The sequence below is a fragment of the Pleurodeles waltl genome, chromosome 2_1, assembly GCF_031143425.1.
Source record: "Pleurodeles waltl isolate 20211129_DDA chromosome 2_1, aPleWal1.hap1.20221129, whole genome shotgun sequence".
NCBI classification, from domain to species: Eukaryota; Metazoa; Chordata; class Amphibia; order Caudata; family Salamandridae; genus Pleurodeles; species Pleurodeles waltl.
In genome coordinates, this window is record NC_090438.1 from 709,847,232 (window position 1) to 709,864,336 (window position 17,105).

The 17,105-nt window shown below is 45.1% G+C and overlaps 1 protein-coding gene across 1 annotated transcript in view; it reads left to right on the plus strand.

Moving 5' to 3' along the window:
- LOC138267863 (collagen alpha-1(XXI) chain-like) overlaps positions 1-17,105 on the plus strand; it is a 603,972-nt gene that overhangs the window by 366,298 nt on the left and 220,569 nt on the right. The window contains exons 8-9 of the mRNA XM_069217091.1: positions 14,210-14,221; positions 14,311-14,394. Coding sequence (XP_069073192.1) covers positions 14,210-14,221; positions 14,311-14,394 — 96 coding nt within the window. The remainder of the gene's footprint in view (positions 1-14,209; positions 14,222-14,310; positions 14,395-17,105) is intronic.

Sequence of the window (17,105 nt, forward strand, 5' to 3'; positions counted from 1 at the left end):
AGCTCCAAATTTTCTGCTTATCATTATTAGGATCATACTCTTGATGTTGTATAGTCTTGGAGGGACAACATTCTGTTCCCCAAACCCCAGGTGTTAAATCCATAATTACAACATTGTCAGCATACATCAGACAAGGCAAAGGATGGCCTCCTATATTTGGAGCATCTTCATTACTGGCTGCCAGAAAACTGGGGAGATTTGAAACATATAAGAAACAAATTAATGGGGCACCCTTGTTTCAGCCTGTTTTGTGTTGGAACCACCTCAGATAAACCATGGTCACCTCCTAACAGCACCTGGCATCAGGTAGAAGAGTACAGGGCAATTATTAATGAAAGAAGTGTGTCAGGAATACCCAGATTCAATATTTTTTCCAGAGAAATGGCCAGTTGACCCTGACAAAGGCAGGAGAGAAATCAATGATTGCCACTCTAATCACTGTATACTTTTCAGCAATAAGTTTTCAACGTACAGATATTATCCAAGATGCAATGTTTTTCCCTAAAACTGGCTTGCTCCATACGGGGGATTTTTCCTTCTGCCACCCACTCTGTAAGATTCTCCAATAAGCTCCTGGCAAAAACTTTCCCCATCGTAACTAGTAAAGCAATTTGTCGATAGTTAACAGGAAGATGTCTAGGACCCTTTTTATGAAGAGAGATTAATATGCAGCTAGACCAAGGAGGGGGAGTAACCCTCTGCTGGTAACAATGAGAAACAAGCATTTGCAATGGGTTTCACGTTTGCTCGAGTTAGAGCTATTCGCGTTGTAAACTCCTAACCGGACTTTTCTTGCCTCATAAACTGGAAATTAAAAGTCATGTAATTTCACATAAGGGAGTCAATTTAAAGTGCCACACCATGAGCGTGAAGGTGACTAATCAGAACAATCAGAACAAAAGGACCGGTCTGGTTTCGCCTTTGCATAGTCAAAAACAAAGCACTGTGTAAAACCTTGAATTTGCGAAGGAGTAATAGGATAAACAATAGAATTAAACTTGTAGTCATGAAAAGCACTCAATTACTTCAGTGTGTCCTGGTGCTCCACAATTCCCTAAACATCCGGGGAAGGTTATTGGACACAAAATTGTGGGTGGGAAAACACCATTGCCCACCTTTTAAACTGGACTGAAACCACAATTCTGTCATCACTGATTTTGCTGTTTTATTCTTCTAGAGAGATGGTGTTGTCTCTGTTTCTTGTACCTTCTACATGTCTTCCCTTCATGAAAGAAGTCCTACAGCAGGCAGTGTTCCTTCTTGTGAGTCAGCATAAGGCCATCTTTCTTGGCCTTCAGAAAAGCTTTTCAGGTACAAAGATTTAGGATGAAACTGGAATCAGCAATCCTCAGTCCTTCACCGTGCAGAAAGAAATTCTTCCAGCAGGGTTGACTGTTTCTATCTTAGCACAAAGATCTCTATTACTGGAAAATTGATAAGCAAATTAATGAAAAGGTGTCCCTCCTCTGGTCTAGGGAGATCCTCTGCTGGGACAGAAAAGTCCCTTACATAGTGAGGAGCGTGCACCAGGCACTGAGTACCCCATCTGCAATGATTTCTAGATCCCTGATGTTCATTTTGTTGTCCTGGGTGAACACGGATCAAGTGTGTGCACCATGACATAAAACTGTCTTATGGATTGTGTTACTGGAGCCAGGCATGGGTGCCCAAAATCCACCCTCATAGTGGTGAAAGGCTACTGCCTTTTCCAAGAGCACAGTGGTGGCAGCATGCTGTGTAGTATCAATTAAAATGAACAGGCCTTTTTACCTGTGTCACTGAAGAGGCCTACAGGCTTACTCATGTTAGGTTCTGCTGCTCTGTGCTTAACACACCTTTGGCCTACACCATTAATATGTAGTGCTGTGCGGTGCATGTGTGTTATATACTTGTGCTGGGTGTATGTGTGCCTGTGAATGGTAAAATACATGGAAGAATCTGGGTTTCATTTTTGAAGACCCAGGGCTGACTGGAGGAGCACGAGGAGGTAAAGGAAACCCCTAAGGCAGATTTGTGGATTCCTGCATTCCTGGGAGCTGCATAGGACACACACTGGAAGAAAGAGAAGCAAACCCTCCAGCACCTTTTAAAGGGTGCTCTTTGATTCAGAGAGAGGCCACTGGAAAAATGCCTGGGCAAATATCAGGAAGGAGATGGGGCTGAGTAGTGTTGCGGCACTGAGGTAACCTTTTGATATGCATATCACTGTGGCTGACATCCAGGTGTGAAACTCTGGTCAATCTATGGTCTGTGTTCTGGGGCTATAAGATTTGGAGTCCCTCCTTCTATGACAGTCTGCTTTCTGGAGGAAGGGCAGGGCCAAGGAGTGAGCACTTTTAAAGGTACCAGACCCCCTACATCAACTTCAAAGATTCAGACCCTAAATCACATTTGGTGTTTGGAAATTGACTATAAGACTAGGTGAGCGAAGACCCCAATATAGTCCACTGCCAGGCAGCCAGATGGGCTGTGCATGGAGGGGAAGCTCTGCAAGACTTCTGCCTGTGACCAGGGCTGGAGGCTAAGGCCTGCCAATCCCCCTGCTTGGTGAGGGGCCATCACCCCGGGACAATCAAGACCACCTGCCCCTGGAGCCTAGAGCACCAGTGCCTCCCTGTTTGCCAAGACCAGTGAGGCATGTGAAGAAGAGGAGAGTACTGGATGGATCATGATCCAGTGAGGGATCCTGGTGAGTGGATCCCTGTAGAGAGGTGTTAGGAGAGGACTGCTGCAGGGATCAGGTCATTGACCATGTGTAGTTTCAAGTTGGCAACCTTGTCTCACTACCATTCTGATTGGGTCATCGGCAGTGTGTGGTGTGTAAGTCGGCAACGCCATCTGCCAGAGGGCACCACTGAAAAATTGACCATGCCGATTGAGCCATCGCTCATGTGAGGTGTGTGAGCTGGCAACACCATATGCCAGAGGGGCCCACTGTAAAGTTAACCATGCCGATCAGACCATCATCTTTATGCAGCGTGTAAGTCGGTGACTGCGCATGCCAGAAGGGCCTGGCATGAAGTTAACTGTGCTGATCGGGCCATCACCCATGTGTGGTGAGTAAGCCTGTGACCCCTTATGCCAGAATGAGCACCGTCAAGTTAACCATGCCAATCAGGCCATCACCTGTACGCAGTGTGCAAGTCTGTGACCCCACATGCCAGAAAGGGCTGCTGTGAAATTAATTGTGCAGATCAGGCCATCACCAGTGTGCTGTGTGTAAGATGGTGACCCTATCTGCCAGAGGGAGTCACCATGAAGAGGAATCTCCTGCTGTGCCAATCGGGCCATTTGCAGAGTACAGAGCAGGTATGGTGACCCTGTATGCCAGAGGCCACAAAAAGGCACAAGGATCATAGTTTGGTACATACCATTGTTGTGAGGAGAGGCCGCCATAATGACCATTCGGGTCAGTGCTGCAACTGAGAATCAGAGTCAGAATCTGTCAAATTCTGGGCCGTATTTATACTCCGTTTGCGCCGAATTTGCGTCGTTTTTTTCGACGCAAATTCGACGCTAAACTAACGCCAACTAACGCCATATTTATACTATGGCGTTAGAGGCGAATAGCGCCAAAGTTCCCGGAATGTGCGTCATTTTTTAGCGTGAACCCCTTCCTTGCGTTAATGATATGCAAGGGAGGCGTTCCCGTCTAAAAAATGACTCCCAGGCCTTTACGTGGTATTTATACTCCCGGGCAAAAGAGACGCCCGGGAGTGGGCGTGGCTAAAAACGGCGCATTTGCGCCGCTTTTTAACGCCTGGGTCAGGCATGGCGTTAAGGGACAAGTGGGCTCAAAATGAGCCCAGAGTGCCCTCCCCTGCCCCCAGGGACCCCCCCTGCCACCCTTGCCCACCCCAGGAGGACACCCAAGGCTGGAGGGACCCACCCCAGGGACATTCAGGTAAGTATTTTTTTATTTTTTTTTTATAATTTTTTTTGGCATAGGGGGGCCTGATTTGTGCCCCCCTACATGCCACTATGCCCAATGACCATGCCCAGGGGACAAAAGTCCCCTGGGCATGGCCATTGGGCAAGGGGGCATGACTCCTATCTTTACAATGATAGGAGTCATGTTGATGGGGGATGGGCGTCGTTAAAAAATGGCGCAAGTCGGGTTAAGACGATTTTTTCGACGTAACCTGACTTGCCCCATTTTAAGACGCCCATGCGCCATTTTCCCCCTACGCCGGCGCTGCCTGGTGTACGTGGTTTTTCTCGCGCACACCAGGCAGCGCCGGTCTGCTTGCGCCGGCTAACGCCATTCAATAAATACGGCGCCCGCATGGCGCTTCAGAATGGCGTTAGCCGGCGCAAAACTTTTTGACGCTAAACTGCGTTAGCGCAGTTTAGCGTCAAAAAGTATAAATATGGGCCTCTGTCACCCCACCTGTGATGAAGGCAAATGAAACCAATGGTCCCATCATAGGAGTGCTGAGGATGCCGAGCCCTGGCCCCTGCACAGCCACGTGTGTAATACAACTGAAGACAGCCGGTGTAACCGCCACCTCCAATACCTGCTGGTGTGAGTAAGACTGTTTCAAGGACAGGAAGGCTCTACTGGAAGATGTCTGCCAAATAGGACTTTTGGAACACTTTTGATTTGTTTAACATAGTCGAGGTGGGTTTCCTGAGACTTAGCTGCTAGTGTGGCTTAACCTGAGTACCATCAATAGTGAATAAGGAATAGCCACTTCTGCTAGAGAGAGGACTTAGTGAACCAGTTGTGAAGATCCGGGCATACATTCTTCAGCTACTTTTGTTACAAGCACATTTATTACAAGTCAATGAAACTGATTTTAGTAGGCCACAGTTTCTCAAAATGCATTCACGTTTCAAGTGTGGGAAATTGTTTTGTTTAAGCTCAAAAACTCAATACAGTTATCTTTCCATGTGGCCCTAATTGAGCAAGACAGGTCATCTCTGTACTTACATTTTTACTTCCAAAAGACCATTTTAAATAATCCATGATCACGTTATTAGATCTATTTAATTTATGATTATCTCATTTGTGTCCTTTTAACTAGAATTGTATCATGTCTGTTTACTGACTAATTTCTTAGAGGGAGGAGTTGGTGCTACATTTTATGTATCAAATATATTTTTGACGAATGTCTTACTGCTTGTGCCAAGCTCCCACGGCTAGGTTTGTGTTTCCTCAACCATGCCATTTTTTACTCAGTTCTGCAATACAGATGGATACTCACCTGTGGAGAGGAGACTGCATCTCCTCCACTCACAGATTGTCTGCCAATTAGATGCTTGTCAGAGCTCCTGCCCATGCTCAGAGCTCCATTGCTTTGCGTAGGGCATAACCCCCTACTCGAATGCATCATTGTGCTTTGCTAGTTGGATTACTTCCACCACGGTCCCTCTGAATAGCCCGATGTAGATATTTAAGTAATTATCTTAATCACTTATACGTTTTATCCTTACACTTACAATACGCTCTTCTGGTGTCATTTTAATGCATCCCCCGTTGACTGGAGAAGTTAAACCTATGCATCTACATTTTCCCTTCATCGTTTTCCAATACAGTTTGTATTCAGTAGCTCATAAAATGTCCCTTTATTTTTATGATGTTGGTTTGGACTTTACAGTCATTATTCTTTACCTGCACCGCTTTGTGGTGAGTTTTATTCTTTTACCTGCCTAGCATTTTCTGTAAGAAAACTTTCGACCTCAGCCTTGCTACTGAGTCACAATGATACTTAAATGCTCTCTTTGGTTTTCCTCTCGGGAATCTCAGTCATCCGATTGCTGATGGAATAGTCTGCCTGAAGGCTATCATTCTTTCATGTTTATTTCTTTTTTTTTAGATGATAGCCGTGCCTAATTGTGTATTGGAATGCTGCAAAATAAGACGAGATAAAAATGAATGCAACAAATAATACAGTAATAAAGTAAAGAGTATAGAAACGTTAAACTATACAATTTCCAACAAGACATTCATATATTTCATAAAACACAAGAAATTTAAATTTGTTTCAACATTGGCTATTAGTTTAGGATCTAAATTACAATTTAACATCATTTTTAATCTTCCAGCTTATGATTTACTGGAAAAGGCACCTATGCTGAACTGTGAAGTACCAGCAAGTAGCACATTAAAATGCATGTCAGTGCAGTTTTCTATGCTAGCTTTTATCTCTTCTACATTTATGACTGAAACTTGTCACAGTCTGCCGATGCCACTGACACGAGGAACAGATCTAAACTTTACGCTCTATCAGAAACAAAACGTCTTCAGAAAACTAAGGCCAGGGTCATTGGAATTATGCCTCATTTGCCACATAACTAACAACTGCTACATAATTTGCAGATTAAAAAAAAATCAAATCCTGTCTCAAACAGATCAAATGTTGATAAAAACGCAGGCAGATATGTTGCTGTGCACATATGTGCACAATGTTGAGCCTTACCCCAACAAAGGGGCACTTCAAATTCAGAAACTGCATAGCCTGCAACACTACAGCCACTACAAAAACGTTTCAATACAAAGCTTTACTCCAGGAATAGGATGTCTTTTCCAATTATAATTCACCAAATATGATCTACTGTGTCTGTTGCCCTTGTAAGCACATTGATATTGGTCAAACTACTCAAAAAGATCAATCTTATGAATGATGACCAGTGAATTTTCAGTAGCTGATTGTGATAGATTTCGAGTGGTAAAGTAGTACTAATGCGGTGAAACCTTTGGCAACGTAGTGTTTACATGGGTAAAAAAAGACTAATAATGAAGTAATACTGTCACAAAATGTGGTGCATCAAGCCACAAAATGTGCCTTCTCTTGCTGAAACGCAAGTTAGTCCCCTCCTGCTTCATAATTGCAATGACCCCAGTTAAGCCTTCGCAGACTGCATAAGTGGAAATATACAGCTACTGTTAGAAATGTCAGTCAAGCCAAGTATATTTTATGACTGTTCACTTGACTGATATTGGTAGAAATTAGGATGTGCACAGTGGTTCACAGAAGGAAAAAGAGTTCTTAGGCTCTCACTGCAGGTGGCCTCAATCTAGGAATTGCTGCATGTGGTAATATTGCATCTGGTGTTACAGATGCTGCAGGCATCAGTAATATTGGATAGGTGTTTCACCGGAGGAACTTAATCTGATTTAGGTTTGTAGGAAATTAGGCATGAGATGCAAAAAGCAGTTCAACTGCACCAATTTCTGTAAGCAAACTCAGCTCCAGGCCCTTTCCCATACATAAAATTCCCAGCTCAACTTGTAGGTCTTGACCCCAGAAAGAAATGTGGTATTATCACCACTGCTTAATTTGAGCCAGTGGTATTGGTGCTCAGCACCAACACTTAACTATCAACACTGGGCCTTATGACAGTCCTCTTTATGGTGGGGCCGTGTATCTAATTATGGGTTGAAAACAACAACAGTTAATAAGTGGATATATATTAAAACAGACTAATACCTGCCACCCAAGCCATTTTTGTAGCATTTGATGGCTTGGAGTAGTGTGAATTATCACACATATAAGAGTGTGATGATTAGAAGTTGTGTTGGTACTGTTATTTGCAGCACTGGCAGGGGGAATTGGTGGTGCAAGCTCAGTGCCCTCCTGACAAGGGCCCTGGCACTTATTTTTTGACAAATTAAGCACTGGCCACATTTGGTAATACTGTTGTCACTATAGGGCAATTTAAGGTGGAGAATCATGTTTCTGTCCATAGGGCTACACTAGAGATTGGTACCTGATGATTCAGAAACATGTTTTGCACACTTAGGGGCATATTTATACTCTGTTTGCGCCGAATGTGCATAAAAAATGTTGACGCACAATCGGCACAAACCCTGCCCCATATTTATACTCTGACGTCCGACCCAGCGGGCGTCAAAATTCCACCATGTGCATCATTTTTTAGAAGGGGGAACCAGCCTTGCGTTAATTATATGCAAGGTAGGCGTTCCCTTCCAAAAAATGACTTTAAGGCCTGTGCCCCTTATTTATACTCTGACGTCATTTTGACGCACAGGAGTGGGTGGGCCTTAAAAAACAGCGCACGGCCTGATGTGCGCCGTTTTTTAATGCCTGGGTCAGGGCAGGCGTTAAGGGACCTGTGGGCTCGAAAGGAGCCCAGAGGTGCCCTCCCCTACCCCCAGGGACACCCCCTGCCACCCTTGCCCACCCCAGGAGGACACCCAAGGATGGAGGGACCCATCCCAGGGAAGTAAAGGTAAGTTCAGGTAAGTATTTTTTCCGATTTTTTTTGTGGCATAGGGGGGCCTGATTTGGGCCCCCCTACATGCCACTATGACCAATGACCATGCCCAGGGGACATAAGTCCCCTGGGCATGGCCATTGGGCAAGGGGGCATGACTCCTGTCTTTGCTAAGACAGGAGTCATGTCAATGGAGTTTGGGCGTCAAAAAAAATGGCGCAAATCCGGTTTGAGGCCTGAATTTTGCCTCAGACCTGACGTGCACCATTTTTTGACGCACAACCCCCATTTTCCCATACGCCGGCGCTGCCTGGTGTGAGTCATTTTTTTTTTACGCACACCAGTCCGCAGCGCCGGCTAACGTCATTCCATTAATAAGGCGCCCGCATGGTGCGTTGGAATGGCGTTAGCTGGCGGTAAAAAAATTTACGCACAACTGCGTTGGCGCAGTTGTGCGTCAAAAAGTAGAAATATGGGCCTTATTGCCTTAATTCCCTTAATAGAGATTGGCTACTTACAGAAGTTTATTGGAGTAAAGCACATGCCTAGTTAACGGACAGACACCTTGATTTTTTTCATATAACAACAGAAAAAACAGGGTGGCCATTTAAACAACTCAACATACTTCATCTCCATGTCAGCAGCCTCAAAGCGGAGAGGAGATTGCATCATGAGAGTCAAACAATAATGAGTTAACTTCATTTGTATTATCCCAACAGCAACTAGGGAAGCAAATCCAACTTTACACTGGAGTGTCTACTGTCAGTGCTCACACAGGTGTTCCTGCCAGGACAGGTTTTAACGCTGGTGACGCCCAGTGCAAAAATCTTCGTTGGCACCCCCCCATGACCTTCTCCTTGAATTCCCTCACTGCCACCAGACAAAACAGCCCCTCATTGCTCATATGCCCCTCACTCACATACATTTAGGGGTAGATGTATGGAAAGTGGTGCTGCACCAAGTGCAGCGCACACTTTCCCTGCATCCCTTAGTACCCCCCTACCATCACCATGTGTGCACCGTATTTAAAATATGGTGCACCATGGCGCAGGGTAGGGGCAATAGCATCATTTTTCATGACGCTACTGATGTACTCTGCAGGAGTAGTGCCAAAATGTTGGCGCTACTCCTGCAGAGTACATAGGGGCCCATTCCCTCTTTTAATGCCTACTCTTGAGCAGGCATTAAAAGTGCTGTATAAAATGGCACAAGGAAATATCATAGATTTCCTTGTGGCATTTTTCCGGCTCCCCTTACGGGGGAACACCCCCTTTGCAAGCATTATGCCTGGCACAGGCATAATGTAGCGCAAAGGGTTACAGAGTGGCGCAATGCATGCATTGCTGTACTCTGTAAATATGGCGCTGGGATTTCGGTCTCATTGGGCCACATTAACATAAAAAATGATGATGTTAATGTGGCGCAAAGTGGCGCTAGAGCATTATAAATATGCCCCTAAATTTGAATAACAGCACTAGCAAAGACTGGCTTTACAAATCCACTCAGCTAATCACATAAAACACAGATCTGTTCTATGGGGCAGGCATAACCCTCTGCGCTACTTTATGAAGAATCAAAACTGCCACTAGACAAAACTTCCATCTATCTCTGTAGTAGAAACATTAATCACAAGAGTTATCTTTATATTTGTTTATTGCTGCCTGAAAGCTAGGCAAGGGGACGCAACATCAGGTGCTTTTATAACATAACGTATTGCTAAACAAAGCCACCCCTCCCCCAAGTAACTACTCACCCCCTCCAGGTCAGCGCCCAGTGCCACCACACCAGTCGCCCCCCCAACCAAAGCCGGCCCCGGCTCCTACCGTATGGACATGCGCAGAAGTCAGTTGCATGTTCGACAGAAACTAGTGTGTAAGAAAACAGCGAAATATAACTTTGTAGATGACAACAAAATCTGCCATTTCCAGATATGAAAAAAACGCGTCCATCTTAACACACTTCACTGGCCAAACATCCATAATGCCTACATATTGAATGAAACTACAATGTGACAATAAACATGGCAGGGCATGTGACCTCTAAATACATCCTGTGCACCTAAAAGCATTTGGCCGCACTGTTTTCATAAATGAAGAGGGGCACAAGCAACAATAAACATCGCCATGCCTTCTGATGTCATTTGTACACAAAAACCACATCTACATGTCACAAAACTGCCGTGGGTTAAAAGAAAATTCACTGGTAAAGTGATAACACCTCACATGGGCCCACGTCTCTCTTATGCGTGCTGAGGCACAATCCCACTAACTACAGACACACATATCTGTAACACGAATTATTGGAAAAGGAATAGAAGATATGTTTTTATGAAGCACACTTCGTATCTCCATCAGATGAAGTGTAAAATAGAGTTTGAGAAATGTGCCTAAAACCCACAAGAACCAGTATGTAGATTATTTAGAAACAGTGCAGAGTACATTCCAAAATCATGTCCAGCCTTGTCTAGGATATACAAAATGGAAGATAGAAATACTGCTTCCACCACTGTATAGAAGAAACCACAAATTATGTTTTTATATGTTATTTGTCCTGGATGGGAAGTTTTTGAAGGTACTGACTACATATTAGGGGTTCCTTTAGAGGTGAGGGAGTAGAAGAAGGAAGAGAATATGAAACAAATAGAACCTGCTCAAATTACAGACTATTAAAGCCCTGTGCTAGGGTGTGTCATGGGGGTTACGGTGGTACAGAATAATTGGTTAGTTAGCTGTTTGGACTAAAATTTACTCTGCAGGTTAGACTGCCCTGAATGCTTGACTGCATGTGAAATTGATATCCCGACTTTCACATTTGCCCTGACATCCCAATAATGTAGTGTGTGCATGGAGGCCTGTGTCTGTTTCTTTTAATGAGAGTTTTAGAACCTGTTCCATCACCTGGAGGGGTGCACAAAGCATGCACTCATAATGAGTGTAAAACTACTGTTCATGCCTACGGTGAATCACGTAATCCGGTTGTGGCAGTATACCAAGTGTGGTCATAATGTTGTCTCTGTAAGGGTAAGAAGAGTCTACAGAGCCCTCTCATTTAAAGCTCCACTTTTATGTGAACCCCAGAACCTTGCTCTGACATTCTGTGTGCATTTTGAGTTGTGTGTATGTGCAGTGACTGTGTAACATGTATATAGTGGTAGGAGTCTGTGTTTGATAGGAGTCTGAGTACTAGGACCAGTAGGCTCCATTTTGAATGGCCTCTGGTGTAGCATGGCTCAAGATGGAGATTTTTACAGTTTTACAAGACAATGAAAGTGTATTGAGCATTCCTGTGGATGGAAGGTGGAGATCCACACACTGAAGAGATGTCAGATGGAGACAGAGCTGACTTTAGTAATTCAATGAGGATCTTGTTAGTAAAGGGCTGCTGATTAGTTCTTCCTGAGTACTGCTATTTGAAAGATGGTAGGGGTGAGTGGTGGGACTGCTGCTGACAGCTATGTGCACAGATCTCACAGTCCACTCTGCCCTCATTTTAGATACTCCTGCTTACAGCCAGCCACAGTGCTACCTACTGTGACACCCATCACCATGCACCAAGGCTGTGTTTGAGGAGCAGTCAGAAAATGGCATTTAAATTTAAAAGAGAGCCTCCCTTTCAGTTCCAAGTTCTTGATGAACAAATAAGGGAGTGCTTTGCAGAGATCCAAAAACATTGTTGTGCAGCCAGGGCTGCTGGACACAGGACAGCCGGTCTCTGAGTGGAAATCAGCTGAAGGCTGCACAAATTGTTGGAGAAGCCCAAGGCCTGCCTAGCCCCTTGAATCCTGTCTGCCTGCTCAAAGAGGGAACGAGAGTGTCTGGCACTGCAGCAGGAGAGATTACCCAGGAGGAGAAAGCAGCTGTATCCCCGGTGTGCAGAACAGCCAGATTTTGCTGACTGGCCTTTGGCTTGAAGCTGGAGTCGACCCATGTCCCCACATTGGAATCAAGTCTGAGAAGTGACCATGTGCTGCAAAACCTGGTGCTGCTATTCCCAGCTCCAATTGAAGCCTTAGGAGGAGCTGCCATCACCTCTAAAGTGGAAGCCTGGTGTCCGCCAAGAAGCTACACCTGCCACATGAGCAGCCTGTGTAATCCTGACTCAGAGGCTGCGACTGCCCTCACTGTGCACTTCTTGGTTTCTGCCCAAAGGTCACATATGACAAGGTGGGCACTGACCAGGCAGCTCTGACATCCTCACCTTGAGTCCTGAGGGAAGCCGCTGCTAAAGTCCCTTGTCTCCGGAGTTGCTGCTGATAGCGCAAACCAGATGAATGCCCACCAGTACAGCACGCCTGTGAGCAGGTAACAGGGCCACACACATGAAAGACTGAGCTAGTTGGGCAGATGGTATTCTGCTGCAGGAATATTGACTGTTACCTCTACAACCCCTTTTTGGATACGAATTGCCAAACTGAACTATGAAATACTCTGCATGACTAGAGACCTAGTGAACTGCACCTATGTCTATGCTTAGTTGAAGTGTATGGTCCAAAAGATATATGGAGGGGGCCATATAGGCGTATTCCTTCCATTGTGAAAATGCATGTCAGATGTTAGTTTTTGTGTTGACTGAAGAATATATGTGACAAAGACAGTTCAGTCACTTCTACTGTTAATTTGTGACTGGTGCTCACAGCTAGGGAGTAGTGGAACAGAAGAGTGAGAGTTACGGACTAATTAGAGGATTGTTTAGTGTACTTGACATGTAGCGGTTGTGGCTTGCCTCAAAACAAACTTTAAAGTCGCAGGATGTTGGTTGGCCTTGCCCCATAGCTAGGGGCGCATGCTCGAGTGCCCATTCACCTCAAATTCCAGTTTTCTTTTCTAAAATGTTGTGAAATCTCTCATCTCCCCCTTTGCATATACCTTCCACAACCAGAGGCCTTCTACCTCGATACCTGTGACTGCTGTCTCAAGGCTTTGCTTCATGCCATCCATTGCGGTAAACATCCTGGGGACTGCTTTGATCCCTTGACACTACCCAGTGATGCTGCTCAAATGACCCCAGAAAGTATGTGCACTCATAGCAGACAGTGGCGTTGACCTAGACTAGATGTAGGAGTCTCCTCTACCTGCTCTACCTTACACCTTCAAGAGCACATGGTAATATAGGTAATGCACGCACATCCTCCTATGTCATGTCAGTACCCCCTGAGCCGGATTGGGGAACCAAAAGCACCTCTGGTAAAAAGAAATGCTCAAACCGGCCCCCATTGTTCAGTCTCTCTCTCTCTCTTTCAAGCCATCCATTCTCTTTCACCCATGGTCTACTCTCTCTCTTTTTCATGTCTGATCACTCTCTCGCTCTCTCTCTGTTCTTCAGCCTCCCTGTGCCTATTGCAATTAACTTCTAGGGAAAGTGACAGAGGCACCAGGAGCGGTCATGGGCTCCAGCCCACGGGGAAATGCTTGGTGGAATAACGGGCCTGTGAGGCCCCGAGTACCCTCTTCCATAGTAGACTCAGCAGTCAACCAAGCATCCATGATACTTGCCTTCAACATGAAGCCTTCTGCCCTCTCTCTGCTTAGTGACACTCCACATTTCCCTTGGCAGTCGCTGTTCCATTCTGTCCATACCCAGCTGTGTTTGCATATGCATCAAAGAAACATCAAGGGATGGGCTGCTTCAATGAAGTGCTAATAGTCCGTGAATTCCAAAGCCACTGTAACTTTTTTCAGCAAGTTATACAAATACGCAGCATAAATATTCGTCTGGATCCCTTTGGTAAATGTGCTGTCGATGTTTCCATTGGTCCAATTCCATAATGTTGTCCCTATGATATTAAACAGCGACACCGGGCTGCGAAAGGTCCTTATATCAAGTGTACACCCAGCCTAAAAAATAGAGACCTGATTGTGAAGTTTTTAGGGGCATCTGGCAAGAATGAAAGCTGAGAAAACACTCCTACAGGAGGAGTAATGTTCGGCATGTTTTGGGAATAGTCCTATGAGCCTTCTGCATTCTCTCATGCGTGGCCAGACTCGGTAGTGATATTAATGAACTTTTCTTTTCCTTCTATTTCTGGCAGGATGATAAAAGGGTAAGTACAAATCAAATTACATGTCTTATTTACAGTATAACTTGAGAGAAGTTTACTTGCCTAATTTTTTTTAACTTTTCCTATGGCAGTGCCCGTTGGAGAGAGTCTTACCTGCCTCCAACTGCCAGTGCCCTGATGGTCAGCCAGGAATGCCCGGTGTTGCTGGACCAAGCGTAAGTCTAGAGAGCACCGTTCTTTGACCTGTAACAAGTTATTTCAGATTGCAAAGGTGTTGTTTTTAATGGAGCCCAGTGTGGAATAAGTGTGCAAGTCCCTGAGCAAACAGTTGCATTTATAGTTGTGGTGCGCAATTTGCATAATTTATAGATGTAGCAAAGGTTTTTACCCATTCTGTGTCTATGGGAAAAAGTGTTTGTACATATGGCCCTAGTTTCTCGTAAACTTTTCAGGAAAAGTACGTGAAAATACATGGGATTTTGCAAAGTCCAAATCTGGCATTTAGAGCTGTGTTTTAGAGTGAAATATGCCGTTGTGTCCATTTTGAACAGAAGGATGTATTTCATTCAAAAAATAGTGTCAAAACCACAAGCTGCGCTAACAACCATTTGCGTTCTGAACCTGTGCATTGTTCCCATGCTTCTGCGCTATAATTTTGCAATGAATATAGCATCAGAGCCGGACTGACCGAAGCGGGCGTCGGGCATTTACCCAGGAGAATGGGAAGGTTGGGGCCGGTTTTACAGAGATGGGGGGGTCGGGGTGCAGTTTTTCTATTGGAGCCGGTTTTGCAAACGTGCTGTAATATTGGCTTTCAGTAATAAAAGCAGCAGAGCAGCAGTCTCCACCTCATCTCCCCAGAGATGGTCCAAGAAAATTGCCAGGGCTGCTTTGGGTTCCCAATCCGGCCCTGCACAGCATAACTATATAATGTGGAGTAATGTCCTAATTTCAGGAAATTCGGGTTAGAGGGGTAAATCAAAAATCACGGACTAACCTGAATTACATGGGCTTAATTTAAATTTCGCCTGAACTAATTCATAATTCCAAGGATATGCTTTTCTGTGAAGAAGCAAGCTTGTTCAACATCATTCAAACATTTACATTCTAAAAAACGATAAAATTATCCATTCCTCACATAATGGTAATCAGGTGTAAACATACGACACCCCAAAATACAATTGTGGGTTTTTGTACTGTACACTAAAAGGCAACAGTGACCCAGCACGCGCTTCACAACATTATTCAACTATCAATAGTATGTATCATACTCAACTTCATTCTCAGATGTATGGACAAGGAAATAAAGCATGTAGGAAGAAAAGGTGCATACAATAAAAACGAGTATTGGCAAAGCCTTTAGGTTTGACGTTTGCACTCGAGTGCTAATAAAAGTAATAAAAAAAGCCTAATCTAGTGGGAAACTATTTAAACAAGCATTGGCAAAGCCAATAGGTGTCACGTATACAAGAACTATTGGCTTTGGCAAAGTTTTATGCCATGTCGTATACCAGTGTGGCTGCTGTTCAGAATAGCTAAAAGTTAGTGGTGTGGACTGTCAGAGTGGAAGGAGGGAGTAGAGTGTTGTAGAGTTGAGTAGTCGGGAGTAGAGTTCAATGGTTCAGTGGCAGAGAGTGTTGGAGTGGATTGGGGCAGTGGAGGTTTGGATTGGAGCAGTGTGGGGTGGATTGAACTGGGGTGGATTGCATTGAGGTGAGGTGGATTGGATTGGTGTGGGGTGAATTGCACTGGAGTTGGGTGGACTGGTGTTAGGTGGATCAGATTGGGGTGTAGTGGAGTGGATTGGAGTAAGTGGGGTGGATTAAGGTTGAGTGGGGCGAATTGGGTTGAGTGTGATGCATTGGATATGGATGGATTGGAATGCAGTGGGGTGGAGTGAATTGGGATGCGGTGGATTGGATTGGGGTCAATTGGAGTAGGTGGGGTGGATTAGAGTGGAGTGGATTGTGGTGGTTTGAAGTGGGTTGGATTGGACTGGTGTCAATTGGATTGGAGTGGGGTATTTTGGATTAGTGTGGGGTGGCTTGGATTAGTGTGGGGTGGATTGATTGGCAAGGGGTGTACTGGATCGAAGTGGGATAGATTAAGGTGGCTTGAAGTGGGGTGGATTCATGTGGACTGAATTGGACTGGAGTGAGGCAGATTAAAGTGAATTGTATTGGAGAGGGGTGGATTGGATTGGAGTGAGATGGACTGGGTAGCAGTGGACTTGATTGGAGTTGGTGATTTGGATTGAGTAGGATGGGTTGTATTGAAGTAGGGTAGGTTACATTGGAGTGGGGTGGAATGGACTAGAGTGGGGTGGGGTGGATTGGACTGGAGTGGATTGGGGTGGGGATGATTAGATTGGGGTGAGGTGAGTGTGGAGTGGTGTAGATTGAACTGGGCTGGATTGTGGTGCATGGTTTGGTGTGGGGTGGATTGGATTGGTGTGCGGTGGACTGGAGTGGAGTGGAGTGAATTGGGATGGAGTCGGGTTGATTGGATTAGGTTGAAGTGAGGTGGATTGGAGTGAGGCAGATTGTTTGGATTGGAGTAGAGCAGATTGTTTTGAATTGGAGTGGGGCAGGTAGGAATGGGCAGATTAGGGTGGTTTGTAGTGGAATGGATTGGAGTGGGGTGTATTGGGTTTGTGTGGGGTAGATTGGATGGGAGTGGTGTGGATTAGAGTGGGGTGAATTGGGATGGAGTGGGGTGGATTTGATTGGGTGAGGTGGATTAGATTGGAGAGGGGCATATTCATTTGGATTGGAGTGGGGCAGATTGGAGTGGGGTGGATTTGAGTGGGGTAGATTGTTTTGGATAGGAGTGTGGCAGATTGGAGTGGGACTGATTGGAGTGTGGGAGAGTTGTTTGGATTAAAGTTAGGCAGATTGGTGCAAGGTGGAAATGAGTGGCGCAGATT